This window comes from Aulostomus chinensis, chromosome 5 (assembly GCF_037954235.1).
Source record: "Aulostomus chinensis isolate RoL2024-O1b breed Wild chromosome 5, RoL_Achi_v1.0, whole genome shotgun sequence".
NCBI classification, from domain to species: domain Eukaryota; kingdom Metazoa; phylum Chordata; class Actinopteri; order Syngnathiformes; family Aulostomidae; genus Aulostomus; species Aulostomus chinensis.
In genome coordinates, this window is record NC_141324.1 from 14,613,145 (window position 1) to 14,638,127 (window position 24,983).

Genomic DNA, 24,983 nt, shown 5'->3' on the forward strand with positions numbered 1-24,983 from the left:
AAGAACAACAACAACACAAGTCTCTAGCAGAGCACAGAAGAGGGCATTCAGCCATACGCCTGTCTAAAAAGGTGAGTTTTGAGATGTTTTTTGAAGGTATCAACAGAGTCAGTGTTTCTGATGTCAGGAGGGAGGGAGTTCCAGAGGCGAGGGGCAGAGCAACTGAAGGCTCTAGCCCCCATGGAGGTCAGACGGAAGGAGGGGACGTTGAGGCTGATGGAGGAGGAAGACCTGAGAGACTGGGTGGGAATGTTGGTGTGGAGAAGGTCTGACAGGTATGAAGGGGCGAGGTTATGGATGGTTTGAATGTATGGAGGAGGATCTTGTAGTCAGTGCGGTGTTTAATGGGAAGCCAGTGGAGTTGATGTAGAACGGGGGTGATGTGACTGATGACAGGGGTTCTGGTGATGATTCGGGCAGCTGCGTTCTGGACCAATTGAAGCTTATGGAGGAGTTTGTGTGGGAGACCAAAAAGAAGTGAGTTACAATAATCCAGACGGGAGGTGACGAGAGAGTGGACCAGGATTGCTGCGCTGCTGGGAGTGAGAGATGGGCGGAGACGGTTGATATTCCGCAGGTGGAGGTAGTTGTTGTTGTTGGTATGGAATGATAAGGTGGAGTCGAGGACGACACCCAGACTCTTAACCTGAGGGGAAGGGGAAACGGAGGTAATGTCAATGGTGAGGGTGACACTGGGATGCTTGTTGAGTGTGGATTTGGAGGAAATGAGGACTACTTCTGTTTTATCACTGTTAAGTTTGAGGAAGTTTGAGGTGAACCAGGATTTGATTTCCTGTAAACAGGCACAGAGGGAGGAGGGTGGGAGGTTGGAGGAGGGTTTGGAGGAAACGTAGAGCTGGGTGTCGTCCGCGTAACAGTGAAAGTAGATGTTATGCTTACGGAATATCAGTCCAAGTGGGAGGAGGTATATGATGAAAAGGATAGGGCCAAGGACAGAGCCCTGGGGAACACCAGAGGAGAGGGGGGAGGGATCGGATGTGAAAGATTTTAGCTGAATGAATTGAGTGCGGCCAGAGAGATATGAGTGGAACCAGTCCAGGGGTATGTCTGATAGTCCAATGGAGGCAAGTCGGTCGAGGAGGATGGAGTGAGAAATGGTGTCAAAAGCCGCGCTCAGATCGAGAAGGATGAGAATGGATAATAGTCCGGAGTCAGCTGCCAACAGAAGGTCATTGGTGATTTTAAGGAGGGCTGTTTCTGTGCTGTGATGAGGGCGAAAACCGGATTGGAACTGTTCGTAGAGGTTATTGTTGGAGAGGTGGGCCTGGATCTGTGACACTACTACTTTTTCCAGAATTTTAGAGACAAATGGCAGGTTGGAGATGGGACGAAGGTTATTGAAGGATGAGCACTTTCCACCAACTTCTGTCACCCAGGCTGTAGTTCACAAGCTGAATTGTTCAATGGAGAGTTTGAATTAGATCAGAGGTCTGCCACCTGTCAAGGTCCCACTGCCTCCTCCCTTTAACACCCCACTGGTTGAGCAGATAAATGTTGCTCCCCAGCGAGAGTGATGGCTGTTTTCTTCCACCACTGTGATGCCACTGCAAGTATCTGCACTGCCAACTCAATGGCTCTCCTCAAGGGCTTCCTAGAACAGGTTGACCTATGAGACAACTGGGCTGACCCCTGACAAAAACACAGAGGGACAGGCCATGGCCACTGCCTCTCTCCAGTTGGCACAGGTGGGATACAGGTGATTTCGCTTGGGCCTGACAACCCTGCATGACGAATGCCAACTGGTCAACATTCCCTTGTCCAGTAATTCTCTCTCCAGTGATTCTTCCTCTTCTCTTCTCTCCTTGCTGCAGGAAATTTTTGATGCATCCATCCTCTGGGTAGAGGTCATGTCGGTCAAGTTTCATTTCTGTACATTTCACGTTTTATGTCCTGTCCTTCCTGTTTTTTATTTTGAAATCACTTTGTCTCTGTTCCAGGTTCACCTCCTGCACGCCCTTCCCCTGTCTCGTCACACCTGCTTCCCATCTTCCCTGACTACCTCCTGTATTTAACCTCATGTGTCTCACTGTCTTGTTGCCAGTTCCTTGTACTTCACAGTCCTCGTCCCAGCATTTATCATTGTCATAGTCTGTTCATGTACGACCTTGCTTGTTTTTTGACTTTGCCTTTTTGCCTCTCGACCTTTGGGTACCTTTACCTGCATCCCTGTCTATCTACCTATGTACCAAACCTTGACCGGAATAAACCTGCCCTTTTGTCTCCACCCAATCTGTGTATGTGCCTTTGTGCCCACCTGTTCTGTGTGCAGTATTCTGACACATCTGTTGCCTTGGCCAGGGTAGCCATGTTGATAGACAAGTAACAAACACGTGATAAACAGAGACAGTGAACCCCAATATATACATTTTTTTGTGTTGTATATCTTAAACTAACGCAAAAACATATTGATTCTTCATTCTATACATACACATTTAAAACCTTTATCTATCTGACGCCTTGAAACTTTTCAAACTTATACGATACTAAGAACTCAATAACAGTTCTAAAGTGTATTTAAGTGTGCAACCTAAAATAGCAGCCCCTACCCCCCTTGTTCAAGTTCAACGAGAGCTATTTTTGTCATAGCTGCCTGGCTCTTTTTCATCCCCTTTGAACCCAAATACAGATAAAGACATGGTCCACTCCTGGCGAGTGTGATCACACACACACACACACACACACACACACACACACACACACACACACACACACACACACACACACACATACATTACCTCACCTGTGTTTGGTTAAAGTTCAACAGAAATCATGAGACATCAACTATCTTAACTAACTGTGTGGAATATCATGAGACATGTTAGAAGAATGGACAGTAATAGTAGAATATAAATATATTTACACATCATACCTTTTTGGAGTTTTGCATTGTTAATTAATTTAATAAATTCTGATGACCACAATTTGAAAGGGCAGTTTTTGCTGTCTTTAAGATGAACCAATATATTTAGCACTGAATTTCAGAGAATGCTGGTCTAAGTTTGGGTTCCATTGCAAGAAATGTTATGAACTGTTTGGAAAAGATAGACGATTTAGTGCGTCGTGATTCACACACAACAGACAGACTTAGCTCAGTCTCTGCCTTTATTTCATTGCATAAATGTAGACTCGTTATTATTAAATACATAGAGAGCATTGTCACGTTAGGTGATGAGGCACCTAAATTAAAAAAAAATATATCAGGAGGTGGCCAGTCGAGCAGCAGAGAATACAGGAGGTCACTAGCTTCAGTTTTCACAAATCAAGAAACAAGCTACATAAATCAGTGAGCTTTAGAGATCAGATGCTAATTGATGGACGGTGCTAATTGATTGACTTTTGGCTGTAGTATGTGTGCTCGTGTATATTCCATCCATAATTTACCTCAAGCACAGCAGAGAGAAAGACACAGTCAGAGAGGTAGATGGATGCACATGGACAGAGAGATTGCATAACTTATTCAAAACGTTTGGCTTTCAATAATGGTATAATTCAGTTCCTGCAGTATATCGTGTGACGCTTTTAAGTTCCAGCAGGAGTTGTCATGAGGACCAATGGAAGGCAGTAATTCACTTTCTCTCATTTTCCAGTGCCCTTAGCTGACTCTGCAGCCTTTCTGTCACTACAACTCCTCCATGCCCAACTTAGAAAAAAGGTACCTTTGATATCAGAGGAAAATTGGCTTTAGTCGTTCACTCAGCTGCCTCCCCTGTCTGGCTGTATATAGCTTTAGTACTACAGGTTACATACAGAAATCTGATTATCCCATTACAGTTGTTATTGTTGTCATGGAATTTTCCATTGTTTTGTGACTTAAAACCCGAATGTCAAAAGATTTGAATGAAGCAGTTATGAGAAGCATTTATTTGTAACCCCTCAGGCACAGCATTAACAATCCCTCTTCTAGTCTGGGTGCCTTATCTAATAATGTTCAAACAGAGGCACGCAACCTAGACGTTATCTTCAGTTCGGAGCTGTCTCTGTTGCAGCGCTGATTTGCCAAACTAAGACAGATAACAAAGATCAGTTCATTCTTTTTGTCTGCAGACCTAGAGGTCATCCATATTCCATCTACACTTGACTACAGCAGTGCACTTCGCTCCCATGACTTTAGGGTCCAAAAGGAAGCAACCACATTACACCAGTCTTTACTATCACTAGTTACCTTTAAGCTTAGAACTGATTTTAAGATTTTTTTTCTGGTTTTAAATGCTTGGAATTGTGGACTTTCACCAAACTGAACTGGTGACTCCCGATGAGCCTGACTGCTGCTTAAGATCATCCGGCTGGGCTCTTTTTTTTTCTTCTTTTTTTTCCAACAATATTTTATTGATATTTTCACAACACGTGGAACAAAACTCACATGACAGCAAATGGAAGACAGCATGGCGAACAGGCATACATGGATCACATAGATGGACAATATACTGACACAGTTGAAATAATTTACATGGACCAGGGAGGACACAACTGATGCAGATCAGCAAAAAAATAAATAAATAAAAATAATAATAAAATATATAGAAATTAGACACTCACTGGGGCGCTGGAGGGACGCCACGCCGCAGTGCACTGGCCCCTGCGTGCTAGATCTGCTGTCTGATCAGGGAAATAATTAAGAAAAGGAGACCAAAGCTTATCAAAAGTCCTCTCACCCCCTTTTAGGACTGAGCTCAAGCGTTCCATCGGCAGAACTTTTAAAATTTCTCCTGACCGCCGGTTAACAATAAGCGGTCTGGGAGAAAATGCAGCGTTTTGCCAACAGGAGAAGCTTGTATAAGAGTTTGAACTAAACATTTGACAGGGCGTGTTTTTCACCTGAGAGATTCATTAGGATTCATTTGTATTTCTTTATCAAACGTAGTGGTAATTTCCAGCTGGGCTCTTCACCATGTCACTAAAGCTGACCAGCTGTTGGAAGTCCGATGATGGTTTTTTTAAATCTTGAACTTAGATCTTTTGCATTAACTCTTTTTTTTTCTTTTTTTTTTTTTACAGTAAAGCAATTTTTAACTTTGTTTTTCAAAAGGTACTCTTTAAATTTGATTATTATCATACATTGATTTCATGGTTTATTTGATAGAGACAGGCATGGAGTACATTGCAAGCTGTGAGTGGCAATAAGATATCCTAACTCTTACAGTGAATACTCCTTTGCAAACATGTCACTTTAATTATGATAATTATTATTAGTAGTATTATGAGCAGTATTAGTCATAGTGTTGTATTTTATATCAAATATTTCATGCTGATTAAGCTTGTAATCCTTTGATTTCTCCTCTCATCATATCAAGTAATATTTTATTAAGAAAGATTTTTTTTTTGTTATGTATTTGATGTTTCAAGCATGTCATTACTTGCAAGGGAGGGTTTCAATTACAGTATTTTACAGTAAAATACGTACCCATTAAACAAAGGAAGTAGTGTTCTTTCTGAACCTGTATTCAGCATCAGCCTTTACTCATTCCATCATAATTTTCTCATCTGACACCAAAATACTCCTTCACCTTCCTTCCAAGTTGTTCTCTGTCATGAGACGCACATGACCTTTCTAACCAAGGACATACCATCGTTAGTTTTTACTTTGCACATGTCAACCGTGAATCCATGCACATGACTCCAACTTACTCCAAGACCAGGCTACCAATTACAAAACTGTGTGGATCCCTTCAGCTGCATAATTAAATCACCTGACTATTCTAAGCAAGAGCCTGTCAGCTGATCGTGCAGCAGCTGTCTGACAGAAAAACCTCGTTTGGTGGAGATCTTGTCATGAATGAAGCTTCGTCTTCCCTGCATGCTGTGTGCTGTCAAAGTGCAAGTTGACAAAGATGTTCCTGAGGTAAAACTGCTGTGGCTGGACTGTCAGTTCTTAAGATTGCCTGGTAGATGTGGTGTGGACAGTGAGGCCTGGACCCAGACTCAGGTTGTTTTGTACGGCACTTGAGGTGAAAGAATATTGAAAGTCGTCGGTCTGACAACAGATTCTTATACTTTAATTACGAAGGTACCGTCATTCTTCATTGTCATTTCTCAAAGACAGAGCCGATTTTTAACTCCTGTTTGAGGGAAATTATAATCCTTTCCACGTGTCTGGTTCAGATTAATATCAAAGTGAAATTTGAAGAGTTTGGCCTAAAATCAAACTGCTTGAGCTTCATTAATGCAAAAAGCAGGAGAGAGTAGTAGTTTTCCTGTAGCCTGACATATAGCACAATGGGTTTGAAACATCCACAACAGGGAGGGTTGGGTGATATTAATGAAACACTGCTAAAATTATTAATAAAGGGCTTATTCATTTATTTGATCGTGCAATATCAGTGCGCGCCAATCAGCCAAAGCACTGAAACTACTGACAGGTTAAATATAATACAACATTCCTGCATAATTATCCCTCATGTTATGTCTGTTAATTACTTCAACTGTCATTTTGATTGCTGTATAATTTGTGGTACAGTTGAACTACACAGGGTTTTACTGATAGGTGTATCTAATATTTAGTTTGTCCCTTTTACGTAAACTGAGCTGATGAAATATTAGGAACAGCTCCCAGTATAAGCCAGCACAACAGTGCCACAGATTACAATCTACAAAATGACTGCTAAAATAATTAACACATCCTTCAAACAAAGTCAATAAAAGCAATCATACTCAGCACAACACCTGTTTAAACGCTTATGCTGATTGGTGTATATTAAATTTGAATTTATTGAGAGTTTTAATGAATGAACAACCTAAATAATTCAAAATCTTAAACCCAACAGGTGCAGAATACATATAAGGACAATACTGCCATCTAATCGTCTTCAGCTTTGCCACCAACTGCCCAGCATAGAGACAGGAATCTGTATTGACCCCCATCGTGTCAGACCCCAATAAATAAACCTAGTTATATTCTTATATGGTTTGAGGTCACCTGTCAGTTATGAGCTCATAGAATCAGGTTCCCAGATTATATATTATATGATATGGAATCCCTGGCTACATTAGACATCACATCTCAGCTACTCATCATAAAATATATAAATAGCAGGCTACAGTATGGCAATGATCCTATGATCTGTGCGTGTACTTTCCAATTTAAAACGCTCTGCATCGTGCTACTGAGTTTTAACGACTCGACATTTAATACAAAAAAATCTTCTTTAGGCCGGAGAGGTCGTGTGTAAAGGTCTCAAACTCCTCTGATTCAATAATTGTTGAGCATGTGAACAGTGCGTGATCAGAGCCTCAGCATGACGTCACGCACCAGGCGGACCAATCGCTGCGTGTGTTTGCCAGCCTATGATTGTACAGTAAATACTATGATATCTGCCTCCTTCCCTGTAGCCGCAGCGATGAGAGCAGGAGACAATTTACCACTAACCACTGGATGTGGCATATAAACGCATGGTAGAGCCTGGAACTGTTCTTCAGCAAGACTTCAGCATCGTGGTCCAGTCGAAGATAAGAAGCTACAAAGGAACCTGATCAGGTTTATCGGCCCACCGCGGCCTGAATCGACCGAGACTCGCCCCTCCACCGCCGCCGTTTCATCATTCACGCCGTCTATCCATCGACGTGTGGATCCCCACGGAGGCAGGAACCAACGGGAAGGGTCCGGGAACAAGCCCGTGTTTGCCCCTCTGCCGCAGCCCCGAGGTGCGCTGCTTGGCAGAGCATGCTAAATAATGAGCCAAAGGGACACACTGGTTCATTTGTTCGCTGGAGGGTGAGTTTGTAATGGATTTAATTGTTGTATCATCGCATTTTCACATTGAGATGTCCGAACAAACAGATATGACTCATCTGTGTGCCCTAGCTAGCTAACCCTAGCCTCGCGTGCGTGTGCCGTACCTTGGCAGCGGTGAGTGTGCACATCAGTGTCAAAGTCGTCGTGTTTCTAACAGAATGTAGCGTATATAAACCCAACCAGGGCAGAGTTTACTGTGGGGAGTCTTTTAAAGACTCATTATCTTCCTATTTCGTAAATACCAACGTATTCTATAGATAGTGCATCATTTTCGGTCTTTATTTTGAAGGGAAAACGAATTTCCGGGCACCTTGAATTTTAATCCTGCAGCAGCCACTACAGTTACACGCATTTTCTCGAGAGATTTTCCATAAGAGCACCAAATATATGAATTTTGTGAGATAAATGCAGTGGCACTCACAGGTCAGTGAAAGTGGAGTCAAAATTAATTCTTTCATTTCGTGCTCTTGTTGAGCTCACACCTTGTGTCTGTCCCTGCAGAGATCTACTTGTCCCCCAACCCATGTTCTGAGCTGCCATGCATGCAAATCCCAGTAATATTCAAGACATCTCAGTATAAGAGCATTAAAGTATCATTACTACAAATTGGTTCTATACAATCCTACAGTAGGTGAAACACTCACACTTGCCAGTCTGTGGAAAGGCCCAATAACTTGTGATCAAAGAAAATGTAAAAACAGAGTAAATTTACGCAGTTTATTGAATCAGCGTGTCTGACTCTTTCAAGGCTTTGTCCTTAGTTTCTCTGTCATTGTTCCATCTTCTTTCATCTCTCCGCCAACCCATTCAAATTCAAATATGGTAATGTAATCACACCAGAACTATGCTGTTATCTTTCTCTCATCCGATATGTAAAAGAACGGCTCAGGAAATGTAGCATTCTGGAATAAGCAAAACTCTGAATAAACCTGGGCCGGGGGGGCTTCAGAGCAGCACTTTCCTCTTGCAGTCATGGAGAGATGCAGCAGCCCATGAAGTAGGCCAAGGGTCACGGCTGCCTGTTAGCATGGATGTAGGGCACTCTTTAAAAAAGTAAATATAGCTGCTGCTCTGCAAGAGAAACTGCTGCCTGCTTGAGGAATTTACTGTCAACTGCCAGGATGTCAGCATCGGGGTACAGCAACAACCTGCTGAGCATTTGTATAATTTATCACTGTGGTAGTCAAAAAACACTCTCCCGCTTTGTGGTAGTGTGACTAAAGCTTTGACTTAAAGCAGATGAGGTCTCACAATACGTGTAGTGGTGATAGAACATTGTTTTGTGATCACATCTTTTAGCCTTGAGCCTTTAGCTTAAAGATATCTTAAATCATATCAGTGTGAGTGGTAACCGCATGATCCGTTCATAATGCGTTGATAATGAGTTAAAATGGTTCAGCTTTACTTTGCTCATGGGGTCAAACAAAGTCGAGGTCAAAGTCTGAGCAACACAACCAAAGCTTTCTCTGCCACACTTCCACGCGGTCACGTTTTTATTTACAGCGTGCACATGTATGAGAGTTCAGAAAGCTATCCAAACACCCACCAACATTTTGGTGACATCTTTTTATTGCCTTCTCAGGTTGCATAAATCAGTAAACTGGTTAGTTGCCCTGCTGCCCTGAACAACATCATGAAGTAGCACCATCGGAAAAGACTCTTTATTATGTATTTATTTGGTTGTGAACATATGTCAGTATCTTGTTTGTCACACTAGGTCACTGTTTATAGATAATTTAAGGTTCAATGGAATAAACAGATGGCGTAAATAAATAAAACTGGCAGAACGGACAGGCGAGATATAGATATGACAGTTCTTTTTTTTTTGTACCATTCAGTTTACTTGTATGATGACTGGTGAATCTAACTGCAGCTTGCTTTCTGTTTCCTTTTCCTCTCCCTTTGCATGCTCTCCACTGTCTCTGTTCTCCTCTAGATGTGGAGGCACAGTGGGTGCTATTTTGACGTGTCCTCTGGAGGTGGTGAAGACCAGGTTACAGTCCTCCTCCATCACTCTTTACATCTCTGAAGTCCAGCTCAGCACTGTAAACGGAGCCAGTGTGGCCCGTGTAGCTCCACCAGGGCCTCTGCACTGTCTCAAGTAAGGAGACTTATGCTTACTACTTACTGGTTAATGCCTCTTACATAAATAAGCATTGAGGACCACATTTATCTAAAGTAAACAAAGTTCTGATGACAATATTAGCATACAGGAACTTGAAATACAGTCCTTCTGCTCTTACCGGTTGCTGAGTGATATATCTGAACTCCTCTGACTGTTTATGCTTTGTAAAATGAACCGCTTATATTTATGCTGTTACTTTCAAACCACTGGTGATGGGTTTCTGTGTAAATTAGGCATGTGGTCAGCTTATGGAGTAGTGCTTCAGAAAATTCAACACGTAGAGACATGAATGCATCAGGGAGGCGCAGGATGGAGGCAAAGGTCAAATCTGACTGAGTTGATTGACTGTTGAATGCGCAGACGTGGACACCCTTGACCAATGAGTGTTTCTGGAGAGTGGAAAATTTAAGCACTGTAAAAGACTGAACTCCATAGCTACAAGCTCAGGTTATGTATTTCTGCATGCTTTGATTGACAGTGAAAGAGAATTAATTGTCAGACTCGATTGACTCACCGTTTGTCACCTGATTGGACCAGTGAAGTGACGTACCAATCCACCTCAATGAACCAGGAAGTGATTGGTAAATGGTAAATGGACTCAATTTCATATAGCGCTTTTCTACCGTACTCAAAGCGCTTTACAGTGTCGTCTCATTCACACACACACACTCACACACTGATGGTGGAGGCTGCCATGCAAGGCACCAACCTACTCATCAGGAGCAATTAGGGGTTCAGTATCTTGCTCAAGGACACTTTGACATGGTCACCGGGGTCGGGGATCGAACCAGCGACCCTTTGGTTGCGAGACGGCCACTCTACCCCTGAGCCATGCCGATTGGCTCAGGTCATGGAGACAATAAAATTAACAGCTCAACTATGAGGCCACATTCTCTTGGCAGCGTTAACATGAGTCAGCCAGTGTTAAAGAGGAAGGACGCTCGCATGCCCACAGCTGCACCTTCGTATTATTATACAACAGTTGATTATTTTTGTATGCAGATGAGTGCATCAGACGTATTGGGCGGTTTGGTTTGCCCACATGTCACATAGTTTGAGTTGTTTCTCCCTCTTTTCCTTTAAATTTCTGACTGTAAGCATTCCATCGGTCTGGGAAGGCTCTCGGGGTTTTTGTCGAAATGTAAGAATTGACAAGTGTTCAGCTTTCCCTCTTTTATTTTTAAAAAGAAATACCTCTACCTCCATGATTCACAAACGACAGGATGTGCACTTACACAAATTTGCTACAGTTGTGTGTCGAGTGTGCTAAAATACACTCAACTGTGTTGCACTGCATTCTTCATTTATGAACAGAACAAATACACGCAAAGAAATTAGGTCATCATTGTCGTTTGCTGATGTATTAACAGTTTTAAGTGAATATTCAACCTGACGACATTGCCTGTCTTGTTCTTTGGCAGACAATCATAACTGACACGCAGAACAGTTATTGCATCATACAAAGGTTACAAAATCAGAGTCTGTGGATGAGGGAAGAAATTCCCTGATTTCAGGAAATGGATATTTGCAGTTATATAACAAAATGTGAATAATTGCCCTGAAGTTTTTTTCTTCTTTCATTGGTGTGACTAAAAACATTTTTGTTCACAGTGGCCGTCACAGGAATGTTTTCTATGTAGGCTTGGCTGCCTCAACATGATTTTGTGAGCGAGATTTTCTCTCCTCAGGATTTTGTTCACCAATGCTCTGCCATGAGAGGTTTCAGTTACTCTGTGCATTGTTGCTGCTGGGCCTTGCTCTTGGTCGATACAAAATCGTCTTGTCCTTGAGATAAAGAGCGCTCGGCAGAAACTATTTACCTCTGCTGAGCAGGGTCAGAAGAGGGAAGCGCGCTATGGCAGGGAAACAAAAATTTCACGAGTAAAAGTAGGTCAACATGCAGCGAGGAGAAGGCAGAGTTCTATTTTAGAGCAGAGGGTTTTTTGTTTTTTTTTAAGATTTTGGTTATGTGACTGCGGGGAGCAATGATACTTCTATCGTTGTATGTAATTTAAGATGCTGTATTTACAAACTGTTAATCACACTCTAGAGTAGCTGTGAACAGGTCAGGCTGAATGTCACGGCCAATGCACAAAGCCACCACTCTGAAACACAAAAACTAAACTAAAAAAAACCCATCAGAGCTCATTTTGTTATCTGGTTCTCTAAGTGTCTTATTTTATCCAGGAATGTTTGTGTGTCTCAGGATAATTCAAGGACCCCTGAGCTGTCATTTATAACCCTATAAACAGCCCCTAAGCACAGACACCTGTCATTATTTATTTTGGGTCTTCAAGTATGTTGATAGTGGACTGAATAATATCAGGTTTTTGGGTCAGGCACATTGCCCAAAATGCGGGGATGGGGTGGGGGGGTGCAGCAAACATTTGATATTCTTTTCGAGATGTCGTGCCATATGCAAAGATGTGTTTGACACTTGTCCTGGTATGTTCCCTATATTTTAGAATTCAAATTGCCAAAAACAAACGCGTTCAGATTTTGGATTAAAAACGTCATGCAGTGAATGCCCATGTAATGTTGCGCTCAGCCAAGCTATCTTTCTTTTTAAGATGCCTAAAGTTGTGTGCAAAGTACGAGTTTTCCTGCAACCAACCAAAGAATTATTAAGCTAGTTTTATTGAAGCACGTGGAATATTGCTTGAATGTTGAATGTCATGCTTTCTTATTTCCCCTGTGTAGGTTAATCCTAGAGAAAGAGGGACCCCGCTCACTCTTTAGAGGGCTGGGACCCAACCTTGTGGGTGTGGCACCTTCCAGGTACGTACAGCTAATATCAGCGGTTCTCCCGGTGTCATCACCACCAGCTAACCCAGTTATCGGCAAACAAAGGTGTTTCTGCTCCATTTACCTCACAATTCACATCAAACATGGGTGCACAGTGCATTTGCCTCTGCTAGATATTCAGATTTTTTTGAAGGCCGTGGCTCATTCACAGCTTATGTTGGCAGCAAGTGATGGAGGGAAACAAACGCAGGGCGGAATGTTGCATTCAGACAATGCAGCAGCAGGCGTCATCGTCCAGCTGTGACACCATCGTCATGTGACTGCTGCTGTTGTGTATCTTTGTCATCATGGATTTCCTCTATTCCTCTGTTGGCGTCTAATCTCCTCTCTGACCTGTACTTCTCTGGAGCTGCTGCTGCATCACATGGTCTTATTCATCTTGCATTAGTTTGATGCAGCCTTTTCTTCTGACTCAGTTTTTTTCCACCGTCTTTCATGCTCAAGTATCATGTGTCTTTAAGTCGCTGCATTTTTATTTATTTAGAGTTTTGCCCTCTTGGTCTTTCACTGTCTTTCTCTGTGTGACTCCGTTTCTGTGAGGGGCATAGAATTCAGCTACTGTACATTTAAGACATTTACAAAAAGCTAGGACATGTCAGTTGGTCCTCGTATACTCGTTGTAATACCCATCCATCCATTTTCTATACCGCTTATCCATTAAGGGTCTGTGCTGGAGCCTATCCCAGCTGACATAGGGTGAGTGGGAGCTTCACCCTGGACAGGTCGCCATCCTGTTGCAGGGCCATCATTAGCAATTAGGGGTTCAGTATCTTACTCAAGGATACTTGGACATGGTCACCGGGGGAAGTGAGGATCGAACCAGCGACCCGTCGGGTGCTAGACAGCCACTCTACCACTGAGCCATGCAACCCCTTGGTTGTCACATTAAGTTATTATATTTGGATTAGTCAGTTTTGGGTCAAAGCACTGTCAAGCACTAAATCAACTCACAGGTGAAACACAATCTTTCTTTCTTGTCTCGCATGCTGTCTTGTGGTGTTTTCATGCTTTTCCCTTTTGAAAACTTATATTTATATAATGGCAAATTCATTCTGTTCCCAGGCAGCATATCACATATTTTGTTCTGAACTTCTATAAAGTTGTTTCACACTTAGATTGGTTTATTCAAGATGCCAACAGTTAGGGTTTCACTGCTAAATCGACAGTAAATTTCAGATATAGTTTAATTATTTATTAATTTTATCATGATTTCCTTATTAATTCACAGGTGTAATCTTTGGAGTTTGCAAGTAGCCTAAAGACATGTTTTTATATTTCTTATTTTGCAGGTATGTTTTGATTGTAACGGTACTAAAGACGTGTGCACAGCGTCACTCTGCCAGATGTGCAGTTTTGGACGTCAGAAAGGGAAAACCTAAGTTAAACGTGATCGAAGACGTGACGACAAGTGATCAGAACCTCTCCTCTGAAGTTCATTATGTTAGGATTCATGAGAGTAATATGAGTGATTTTTTTTTTGCAGTTAGTTGAAATGATAGGTTTTCTAGTTTAAGTTGTAAAGGAAAATTTTCATTTAAAACTCTAGTGTCATATCAAGATGGGCTGATCAGGGTTGCCTGGTTACAGAGACTTTTCTCTGATGGTATAATCGGGAAACGGCACTCTAATGCAGGAAAGCTAAAACATCTGATAATTAATGAGGGCACAGTCCACCTGGCATGGTGCTCTCATTCATTAACAATGCAAACACACACACACAGGAGGCACACAAAACAGCTTGCAGCCCTCATTAGGTGTATGTCAAGTTGCTTTTATTCACATGCCCATTTAAGAAATAACAGGAGGTTGGTCCAAAGTGCTTTCCAGTCACAGTAGATAAAGTAACATCCGTCTCAATGCAGGTAAACCGTGTGAAAGACATAATACAGAAAAATAAATTACCGTAAATTCCGGACTATAAGCCGCTACTTTTTCCCCCTGCTTTGAACCCTGCGGTTTATACAACGGTGCAGCTAATCTATGGTTTTTACAGCTAACGGCCACGAGGGGGGCTTCTTTGGTTTTGAGAGCGACGAAGGACAGACTAGGAGAGTGGCTGAAGAAGCCATCCTGAGGCTGTTCCTTTCCGACACTGAAGATGAGAACGTTGGTGGCTTTAGTACGCAGGAAGAAGACGAAGATGAGGATGGTTGACTGACTTTTCTTGTTACAGCCGCGTTACTGGATTGATGGATTAATAGATTAATGGACTGGACTTTTCTGGTCGGCTGGTTATATTTTAAGCAGACATTACTGCACCTTTAGGCCCACTGCCGTGTTACAGGCACTTTTAATTTAGCACTTTAAAAAAACGCATTTAATTTAGGCATTGCCTCGTCAAGCGCTGTAAGCTTTGTTTATGGTACGTGCGCTGGGAGGGCACCGTCTATTTCTGCACAGTAAATACGTTTCGAATGCTGTGAAAGTTTGTGTGTATGAAACGCTATGTGTCATGTGATACAGTTTACACAGCACGGTACATGTTCCGTACTATTGCACTAAATGGTAACACTTGAATAAGCTATGCATATATGCAACTTGTTGTTTGTAGGAAATGTTAATAAATGGGAAGCTTCCCCAAACAGCCATCTCTTTCCTGACAGTCCCCTCTGTGCACGAACCCTTGCATATGGTAATTAAACATTAAAACACCTGCGGCTTATAGTCCAGTGTGGCTTGTATATGTACACATTTGTTTTTTTCCCTAAATTTCGCTGGTGCGGCTTATATTCAGGTGCACTTTATAGTCTGGAAATTACGGTGTACATTTAAAGGCGCAACTTATAAGGGGAAAATATCATTCCTGCTAAGTTAGGCAGGTGTGTACTGGACTCGTTTCCAGCTTGTCAGCCAGCGATAGTGTGTCACTGCTCATCTGATGACAAGGAAATTTCAATTTAGGGTATCAGGTTCATACTTTTTTGGATTGATTTTGTACTCATTCAAAAAAAATAGTGTGATAGAAGGGCTTAAATTTGATTTAAATTGACAGAAGTGGGACAGTGAGGACTATTTCAGAGCCTGAGCCCGGTCGGTCATGATATTCGGATTGAGGGACTGTCCTGAGGATGACCTGAGTGACAGGGCAGGATATTGAGTTAGCAGTTGCTATTGTGAAGCTTAGTAAACTGACTTGTATTTCACGGGCAGTCCAAGTGAGCCAGAATAGGGGCGATGTATTTTCTTTGCTCCAGTTAGCAGCTGCATTTTGAACTAGCGGCAGAGATGCTAACGCACACATTCAGACCCACTCGCTTTATTCATGTCTAAATGCAGATCTGCATGATTTTGTTGTACTCTCGTACTCGTGATTCAGAATGAGGGCAGCACAAATGTTGACTAAATCCTGGGGTTTATTGTGATGCACAGATAAACTCCTTCCAGTGGCTGGCCTCTGCACTTATCTCTGTTGAACATCCTCTAGTACAATTACTGCAGTGTTTTATTTCAACCTATTGGTTTCATTGGTTTTACAGCTCTTAATTAGATATTATGCAATTTTTACAAAATTTGCTGCATTTTCCTCAGCCTGTGGCCTCCCTTTTAAGTTTCCAAATGCTCATTGTCAAATTTGTTCCAGTTCCCATCTAAGCTGTGTTTTTCTCTCTGTGGTTTCTTTTGCAGGGCGATCTACTTTGCTGCCTACTCCACAGCCAAGGAGAATCTGAATGGGGTGCTGGAGCCAGACTCCACCCAGGTGCACATGGTGTCCGCTGGGATGGCAGGTAAAGATGGCTCCTCCTCCCCGCCCCTTCTGTCTGTGTCATTGTCTGAGATGTCCGTCTGTCTCTATCTGTCTGTCTGCCTAGACAGTGTATCTCAATAATGGGCTATATTATTAAAAAAAAAAGAATAACTGCGTCTCTCTTCATCAGACAGATTTTATTTTTAATCTTTTTTTTTTTTTTTTTTTTTTTTAATCTTTACATAGACTTTTATCCTGGGGAATTATTTCCCTTTTAAAGCTTTTGCATATACATGTGCAGTATGATGGGATTTATTAACATCTTAAGCATGCTAACGCTAAATAATATTTTTTCTCTAAGTAGACATTACTTAGCTGTGTCATGTATACTCATATATCAATGGGGGGTTCATCAGAAAGCACAATTTAAGACTTTCAGGATCAAACTGACCTTGAATGTTAATTGTGGTGTATTAATTGTACTTGTACTGTGGAATCAAACCCATGAGATTTACACATTAATTTGTCAAGATATTTTTTTATTAATCTTATTTTAAATCATTTTGATTATATTAATTTATAGCAATATTGAACCCATAATGCTACTTTTCTTGTGCTTTTTCAATGTTTCCTACACCCAGAGGATACACTATCATGTCATGTGACCTTGAAAGCCCACATAGCAGAGTAGGGAGGGAATTCCTTGTCTCAGACTGACATATTATATTGCTTTAATATGCTGTAGGCTGCAGCTAATGGTTATACAACTCCTCTCAGTATTTTCAGCTGTTAATAAGGAGGAACACCACATGGTCCTTAAAGTTTAGGTTGTGCTTTCCTCTTCTTTTAGCCCCATTGTACCCCCGTGTCCTCCTCTTTCCCCCTCATCACCTCTCTGTCCTATTTTTTGATTCTTTAATTTCGAGGCCTCTCCAGAGGCGTCTGTAAATGGTTTAACATCCCAGTTGTTACTTAAACAGTGTGGTCTGGGCCCCCTTCTTTGCTCTGTGTGTATAGAGGAGAGAGCACGGTCCCCAATGGCCAACTGGGGCCCCTGGCACTCGGGCGGACACGTCAGGTAGCACCCCATTTCTTTACACTGGTATAATGAATATTAGTAAGTTGGTTATTCATATGTAATATTTAACATTGCTTATGGCAGTGTCTCAGCTGCTGGTTAGCAGGTCCTCATTATAAGGTTTTTTTTTTTTTATTGCTTAGTCTTGACACACACCATATCCCCCCTCCCCTTAGCCTGTTGTCTTGCTCCACTAACATAGTAATGGTAAAGTCACATACTTTGTGGATTTTTCTTTGTTGTCTGCACTTAAGAAATGCTAACCTTGTCACTGCTACAGAGTGGGGCTGTCACTTTTAAAACTGTTGATGTCTAACAAAGTTTGAATGAAGAGAAATGTTTTGGGGCAAATTCAAACTTTGATCAAAAGTGTCAGTCCTACTACAGAGTGCTTTAATTCATACGCTCCATTTCGTCTTTTGTCCTCCCTCATCAACACCGTTCGTGTGTTCAAGAAGTAACCTTGCAATCCATCCTCTAAAATGTCCTCAAAATAACTGCAAGCACAAATGAACCGCCTCTACAATAATACTAATACTACTGATGTTTGTGGCATTATAATTTACCTTCACCAGTCCAATAACATAATCATGATAAGTTTATCCTCAGCTTGTGTGATGATGGGGCGTTACAGTCTAACCAGCCACACGGAGAAGAGGCTCGGATTTCAGCAGGATCAGTGGGATGGTGGCTGAATTATCCTCTCTGCTAAAAGAGAGATCCCGGCTCACTTTAGTTCCACTCCGAACACAAAATTACACTGACTGACTGTTAATGTGACTCATTATCCTCCCATGTAGTTCTGGATTGGGAGTTATTAAGGAAGTGCTTATTAACAGCTGATTAAATATCCGCTCACTCCTATTGTTTATAGCTTGCTTCTCAGTAACCACGCGCACTTTGCGAAGCTTTAATGTATTTCCTTTATGTAGTGCCTTTGGGCTTGTGACTGGGTAGCTTGATTCAACCCTGATGTCTGGATAGACATTTTCCATACTTGTAAAATAACTTAGCCGTGCACTGCAGCCCCCCGTCAGTGAGTTGTGGGCCTCTGCACTTGAGGAAGTCCACTTTATTTTCTCTTGGAGCCATAAATCAAAATCATGTTTGCGGTCTCTGAATGTAGGTCAAACTCTGCTGGAGGAATCACACAGGGATGATAATGTTTCTGTAGAAGGATCACGTCTGTATGCAGGTGTCGCAACTCCTCAAGGTCAGCTCAGTGACATGGAGGCTTTTATTGACTCTGCATAGCTGCAAGATATTTTAATCCTTTTTAATTCAAGTGGCTTTATTGGCATTAAATAACACAAAAACGTTCTCTGAGCATTAATAATTTAGTAACCATTTCACTGCATTAGTTTTAAAAACTTAGCGGGTAATTTCTCCCTACAAATGGAGCCTCGTATGTGAACATTTGGCAACTTCACTCATCCGTAAAAAGTTTAATTTACTGAAGCATGTCATGTGACATTGAATTTGACTTGTCTTATAAGTGATTTTGGACTTATATTAAAGAGGTACATTTCTTTTCCCATCATGCAAAGTCCTTCATTCATTTCTAAATCTATGTGTAACACCTATTTGGTAGAGATGTTCCGATACCATTTTTTTCCTTCCCAATACTGATTCTGATACCTTAACTTTGAGTATTTGCTGATACCATCCGAGACCAGTGCATTAAACATACTCATATATTTTAGTATAACCTTAAAGAGCTATAAACTACTAACCTTGTGTTAATGTGGTAAGATCACCATCCCTTTGCAAAACAAGTACATACAGAGAATTAATCCCATTGAGCTTTTTAGCAGTCACACCTGACAAAGAACACAAATCTTGGAATAATTTACATCCCCTTCAACAAACTTAGTGCAGCCACAATTTAGACAAATCAAAGGATTTTTTTTTTCTGCGCCTGTCATTTTTACAAGTGCAGTGCAACGGCAACACCAAAGATAAAAAACAAAACAAAAGTCAGCGGTGCCCAAACAGTTGATCAGATTCTACTGTTTGATTGCGAGATGCTGACAGATCGATCACAAAATCCACACGTCGTAGCAGTGGCTTGGTGCTCTGCTCTTCCAAATCCGAGTATTTTTGACAGACGGTACGACTATTGGCACTGAGCATATCATACTAGACAGGAAGTGCCCCATGGAGAGCATAGTAAATAGTCAAAGCAATGAACAAGAGCACTGTAACAAAAGGCTGTCTTTGTGCAATTCATCGCATCGTTTGAAAATGGCTCGACGTGTTTGCTGCTGCAGTTCGTTTGCCTTGTTGAACTCGCTGCCTTCTTCGCCGCGATGCGTTTTCAAACGCTTGACAATATTTCCGATGTTGAACCTCCACAGGTTGGTGCCTCCGCTCAAAACTAAAACCTTGACCACTCTACATGTCACTGTGTTCCTGGTGGGACTTTCTCATGATACATTAAAAATATCACCAAATGACTGACTTTTTTTCCTCTCTAACAGTGCTGTGTTGCTGCTGGCAACAATCGATTGTCGAGAAGAAAGAGTAATTTTCTGTTTTATAATTTAGCATAACAGCAAGTGCTAGCTGCTTCTGTACCGCTGCACAATCAGTGGCTGCCAGTGGCAACACAGTGCTGTTTAAGAGCAATGAAGAAGTGATTTCTTAGAAAGGAAAACAGCAGCTTTGTTTAATTATGAGGCATGAAAGATGAGGTATCTTGTGGTCTTGGACTCGTGTACGCACCGATGCCAAATATGGCTTCTTCTTCTTCTTCTTTTTTTTTTTTTTTTTTTTTACAGTATTGGAGGCTTTTTCTGATACTGGTATCAATATCGGAACAACTCTATTATTTGGAGCCAGCTCAGGGAGTTCATCATCTTCAATTTGTACTTGTCCCTTCATTACCATCATCCACCACTTAGTTTGTGTTTACAACAGACAAGGTTAGCATTTCCGCCTGCCTCTTCATGACCAACATTAATCTATGAAGCCATTTGATGTAGTCTTTTCTCTGATGGGCAGGATACATCCTCAATTTTCTCCTCTGCCTTTGTGTTTGTACTTGTTTTACCTGGCTGGAGTTGGAGAGTTTGATGGGGTTGACTTCTGTATAGTCAACATTTTCTAGGGACTAAAGGGAGGGATGAGTAATGTAATATCAAGGTGAGAGTAAATGCGAGGGGGAGTGGTGGGGTTTTAGTTGGGAACACAGTGTGGAGAAAGATGGGAGGGGCCTCTTTTTCGCCTCCCATCTCTTCTCCATAAACCTGTACAGAAAGTGGGTTGGGGTGGGTGGGTGAGTGGGTTGGGGTGGGTGAGTGGGTTGGGGTGGGTGGGTGGGTGGGTGGATGTGACTGCTGCTTGTGTGTGACTGTGGTACAGAAAAGCCTGTGTCTATTTTAGGGCTTTACTGTAAAGCTTTCACCCCTGCGTGATTGGGTGGGACATCCCCGCCATCTGAGCCCCCCATATCTGCAGGCTACTAGCTGCAGCGGGGAGGAGCTGGAGGAGCTTTGCCCCTCCCTCGTGAGTACACGCCATAGACGCTACTTCCTCCCTCTTTTTTCTTCTTCCTCCTCTCCTTCTTCTTTATGTTCTGCTCTTCATCAGACCTGTGTAAACTCCTGCTCCTCATGCAGGAGCCTTAATGTAGGGCTGTATTGCACTGATACACTAGATGTGACTGAGTCTCTCTCTCTCTCTCTCTCTCTCTCCCTCTCTCTCTCTCGACTTGCCTCGTTCTTAGCTGTTATTTGCAAACAGCTGCTTTATTCCTCTATGGTTCATGGAAAAACTTCTACACAGCCTTTATGTCTAGCTTTACATCCATCAAGTTTCAGTTACTGTATATTGTCTGTCAATTATATTAAACAAAACACCTGTAAGTGACAATAGCACTCTCTCACACACAACCATACACACACACAAATATGTATGTCTTTTACAGCCAGAACTGCATTTTTAATGCATTTTCTGTGACCTTAATAATTGATCCATTTCTTTAAAATTAGGATTGATAGAAAGGCACATTACAACATGGCTGCCCACCACTTTCATGAAGTAAAGGCTGCATTCATTCCACATCAGAGACTTCCCACTTTAGTTCTGATGAATAATTGAAGAATCTCTTTCAAACACCATTTTGTTTCTCGGTGCTATCATAGTTGTGCTAGTTGAACTAGTATCAGACAGGATGTCATCTAATTATCCAACCAGTGAAATGTCATGTGGTAAAAACATTCAGAGCATATTGAAATTAGAGAAGACAAGGACCAGTGTCGCAGCTACAATGTTGCCTGAAGATGTGAAGGTTATGTGTGTATTTGAAAACAAATTGAAAGTATAGTGAATTTATATTTATATTTATATATATATATATATATATATATATATATATATATATATATATATATATGGCCTCATCTCATTTCTCTGTGTTCATTATTAGATGATTGTAAGATTAAAAAGTAAACCTCCAAATCCTTCATGTTGTTAGTTCAGACTCTGCTTTCGTATGAGTGCTGTTTGTACATTAACATCACATGTGAAGTGTGAATGAACAGCATATTATAAGACAGGTATTGAATTTTATAGCTAAATTATTTTTTAATAATGATTTAATGCAAATTCTACCTTAATTACTCCATTTAACAATTGTCTATATGGGTAAGCAGCTCATGAATGTCATGTGATCTTGTTTAGTGAAGTGCTTTCCCACTGTCCCTTTTTAGTAGTGTAGAATATTTAATCTGAATGACAAGATGATGTATTTCCAAGTGTCTCCACGTCATCTGAACCTCGATACTCTTCTGAATTTCCCAGGGTTCACTGCCATCACGGCCACCAATCCCATTTGGCTGATCAAGACCCGTCTGCAGCTGGACGCTAGGTGATACAACTTTAAACCAAACCAGAGAGCCTGTAAAGAATAAGGTTTTGGTTGTGTGCTGAACTTTTATTGTCATCTTTATGACCGCAGACACAGGGATGAGCGGCGCATGAACGCATTTGAGTGTGTGCGGCGAGTATACCAGATGGACGGCCTGCGAGGTTTCTACAGGGGCATGTCTGCATCCTATGCTGGCATCTCTGAGACTGTTATCCATTTTGTCATCTATGAGAGTATCAAACGTAAGCTGCTGCAGTCAAAGGCTCGCACCAGTATGGAAGAAGAGGATGAGTCTGTCAAGGATGCCTCAGACTTTGTTGGCATGATGCTCGCAGCAGCCACTTCCAAGACCTGTGCCACCTCCATCGCCTACCCCCATGGTAATCCTCGCCCAGTCACTGAACCTGGTTTTCTTTTACCGGTGGTTTTCTTATCGTCAACGAATCCAATAAAAACAACAACAACAAAAAACATTAATTTGTACTGAGAAACTAAATATTGAAATCTACTCGCAAGTGCTTGCTTACATTGCAGATATAAAAGCTAGAGCATTTCCTAAAACCGCCTGGTTACTCAAATATGACAAAATAGCACCTGTTTTGGGACAATATTCATGGCCTTGAGGGCTCAGCAAAAGTGAAGCCAACAGATCTTTATTGCCCTCTAGTGGCTGGCTGTAGTACAGGTCATAAATCCAGAATCCTATCAAGGTGGGAGTGGGATTTCTGACCTGGTGGCGGACAACAACAAAAAAAAAAACCTCAAACTGCACTAAAAATAGATTTTTCTCAAAGATATTCTCCGTCACTTCAGTCAGCTCTTCTCACAGTGGTGTGTGTTTGGGTGTTCTTTTTACAAACGAGTTTTGTTTTTATCAGTTGGTTGCATCAGTTAAAATTACTGTGGCCTCAGAATTGACAGCTGCTTTGCGTAAAGTTTCAAATTGTTCAGACTGGCTGTTTGCCATGAACTGATCTACCATTAATATTATACTGAAGCTGTGTAATGTAATTATGTGTATTCCGCCAAAAATCCTGCCAATATAATTAAACGTGTATTTCACAAAAAAAACCAGTGTACAGTGAAGTTGTAGATTGTCCAAAACATGGATCAGGGTTACTTGAGGGTGTCAGAATTGTAAGTATAGTCCTAAGAAGAGTACACGGTACTTGTCTAGCTGATGTTCTTCATTGTAAACAAGAATGTCTTTCCTGTCAACTTACAGAAGTGATACGCACACGGCTACGAGAAGAGGGCAGCAAGTACCGCTCCTTCTTCCAAACACTGCTGACAGTACCCAGAGAGGAGGGATACAGGGCACTGTACCGGGGCCTAACCACCCACCTCGTCAGACAGATCCCTAACACCGCCATCATGATGTGCACCTATGAGGTGGTGGTCTACCTGCTTGGTCGTTAGCCCACCGAACATGTCTCCTTCTCTTTGCAGAGAGAGAAAAAAGCTGATTGACTATGAAGGATGCCTTTTGGCCAGAACAAAATGAAGACCAAAGGAAAACTGAAGATACTCTAGTGGACCAACAAAGTGCAACTACAAAAAGAAAGGAAACCCTTTGTTACCATAACAATGTCAAGACCTCCAGGTCACTTTATTAGACTGGTGGGGGCACTACAGGTCACCGAGGAGGTCGCTTAAGGAAGAAGAGAGGGTGGTGGTGGTGGTGGGAGGGGGGGGGGGTTCTGTAAGAATGGAGTCTGATGCCCATTAAACAAAAGGTACTTAAAAAGATGTTGAGCACAATTCAGTGGCCTTAAGAGAAATGGTTGTAGTCTGAGTCCTTTGTGAGAGAGGATCGTGTGAAAGGGGGATGCTCGAAGGCATTTAGCGGAAACTATTAGAACAAACCAAACATTTCCACATGACGCTATTTGTCTGCACTAGTCTGTTAGCTCCAGTGCTGCTAGACTACTGTCAGAGTTGAGGAATGTCAGAACGTAAGGGATCAGTCTGTTTTCAAACCACAAAACCCACCTGTCTTTGTTTGCACTTCAGAAAGTCTGACTTCCAGCATTCCCCTCTGAACTTGCAGCCCCTTTGATGGCCAGCCAACGGTCAGGCAGCAGAGAGCACCAACTGGCATACGGATGGCCTGACACTCAAAACAAGCTCTTTAGAATTAGTAGAACAAAGAGCCGTAGTCCCCTATCCTGTAGTGACAGGCTTCAGCTGGAGCCTGATTATAAAAGCCCAAGTTCTTCCTGAGCTGAGTCACTGCTTCAGGAAGTCATGAGGGAATATGAGACCAAGTGTCCAGAAGACTCCAAGACTAAGAATTGACATTGTTATGCCATTACTTGAATATAATGTGCAGGGAATGTTGGAGAGGGAGAATTCCTCCTGTAACCCCTTCACCTAGTTCTGCTGGTATGGACGTATGAGTGTGCATCTGCAGTCATGCGTGCCTGCATATCTAATAAATGTCCTCTCCAGATTTCCCTCCACTAACTATATTAGTCTTGTGAGACACTGCGGTTGGGATTGTGGAAAAGCGTCTGGCAGCTTGTATTCGCTCTTCCATTCTGGTCCTTCTATTCCAGTGGCTTCCAGTTGACCTGATAACATGCACTTTTGTGGCCTTTTAGGGGCTTGTGCTTTTGCTTTTATGGTGTGGACAGTTGAAATGTGTACATTGTAAAAGAAAAAAAAAGT

General features: G+C 41.9%; 1 protein-coding gene across 1 annotated transcript; it reads left to right on the forward strand.

The window, feature by feature from the left end:
* Positions 1-7,319: 7,319 nt before the first annotated feature.
* Positions 7,320-23,991, forward strand: LOC147261385 (solute carrier family 25 member 36-A-like). Its single transcript, XM_086203367.1, has 7 exons — positions 7,320-7,729; positions 9,687-9,851; positions 12,576-12,653; positions 16,305-16,405; positions 22,247-22,313; positions 22,404-22,693; positions 23,539-23,991. The coding sequence occupies exons 1-7, from the start codon at positions 7,689-7,691 to the stop codon at positions 23,730-23,732; spliced, it is 936 nt and encodes a 311-aa protein (XP_086059493.1). The 5' UTR covers positions 7,320-7,688; the 3' UTR covers positions 23,733-23,991.
* The last annotated feature ends 992 nt before the right edge of the window (positions 23,992-24,983 follow it).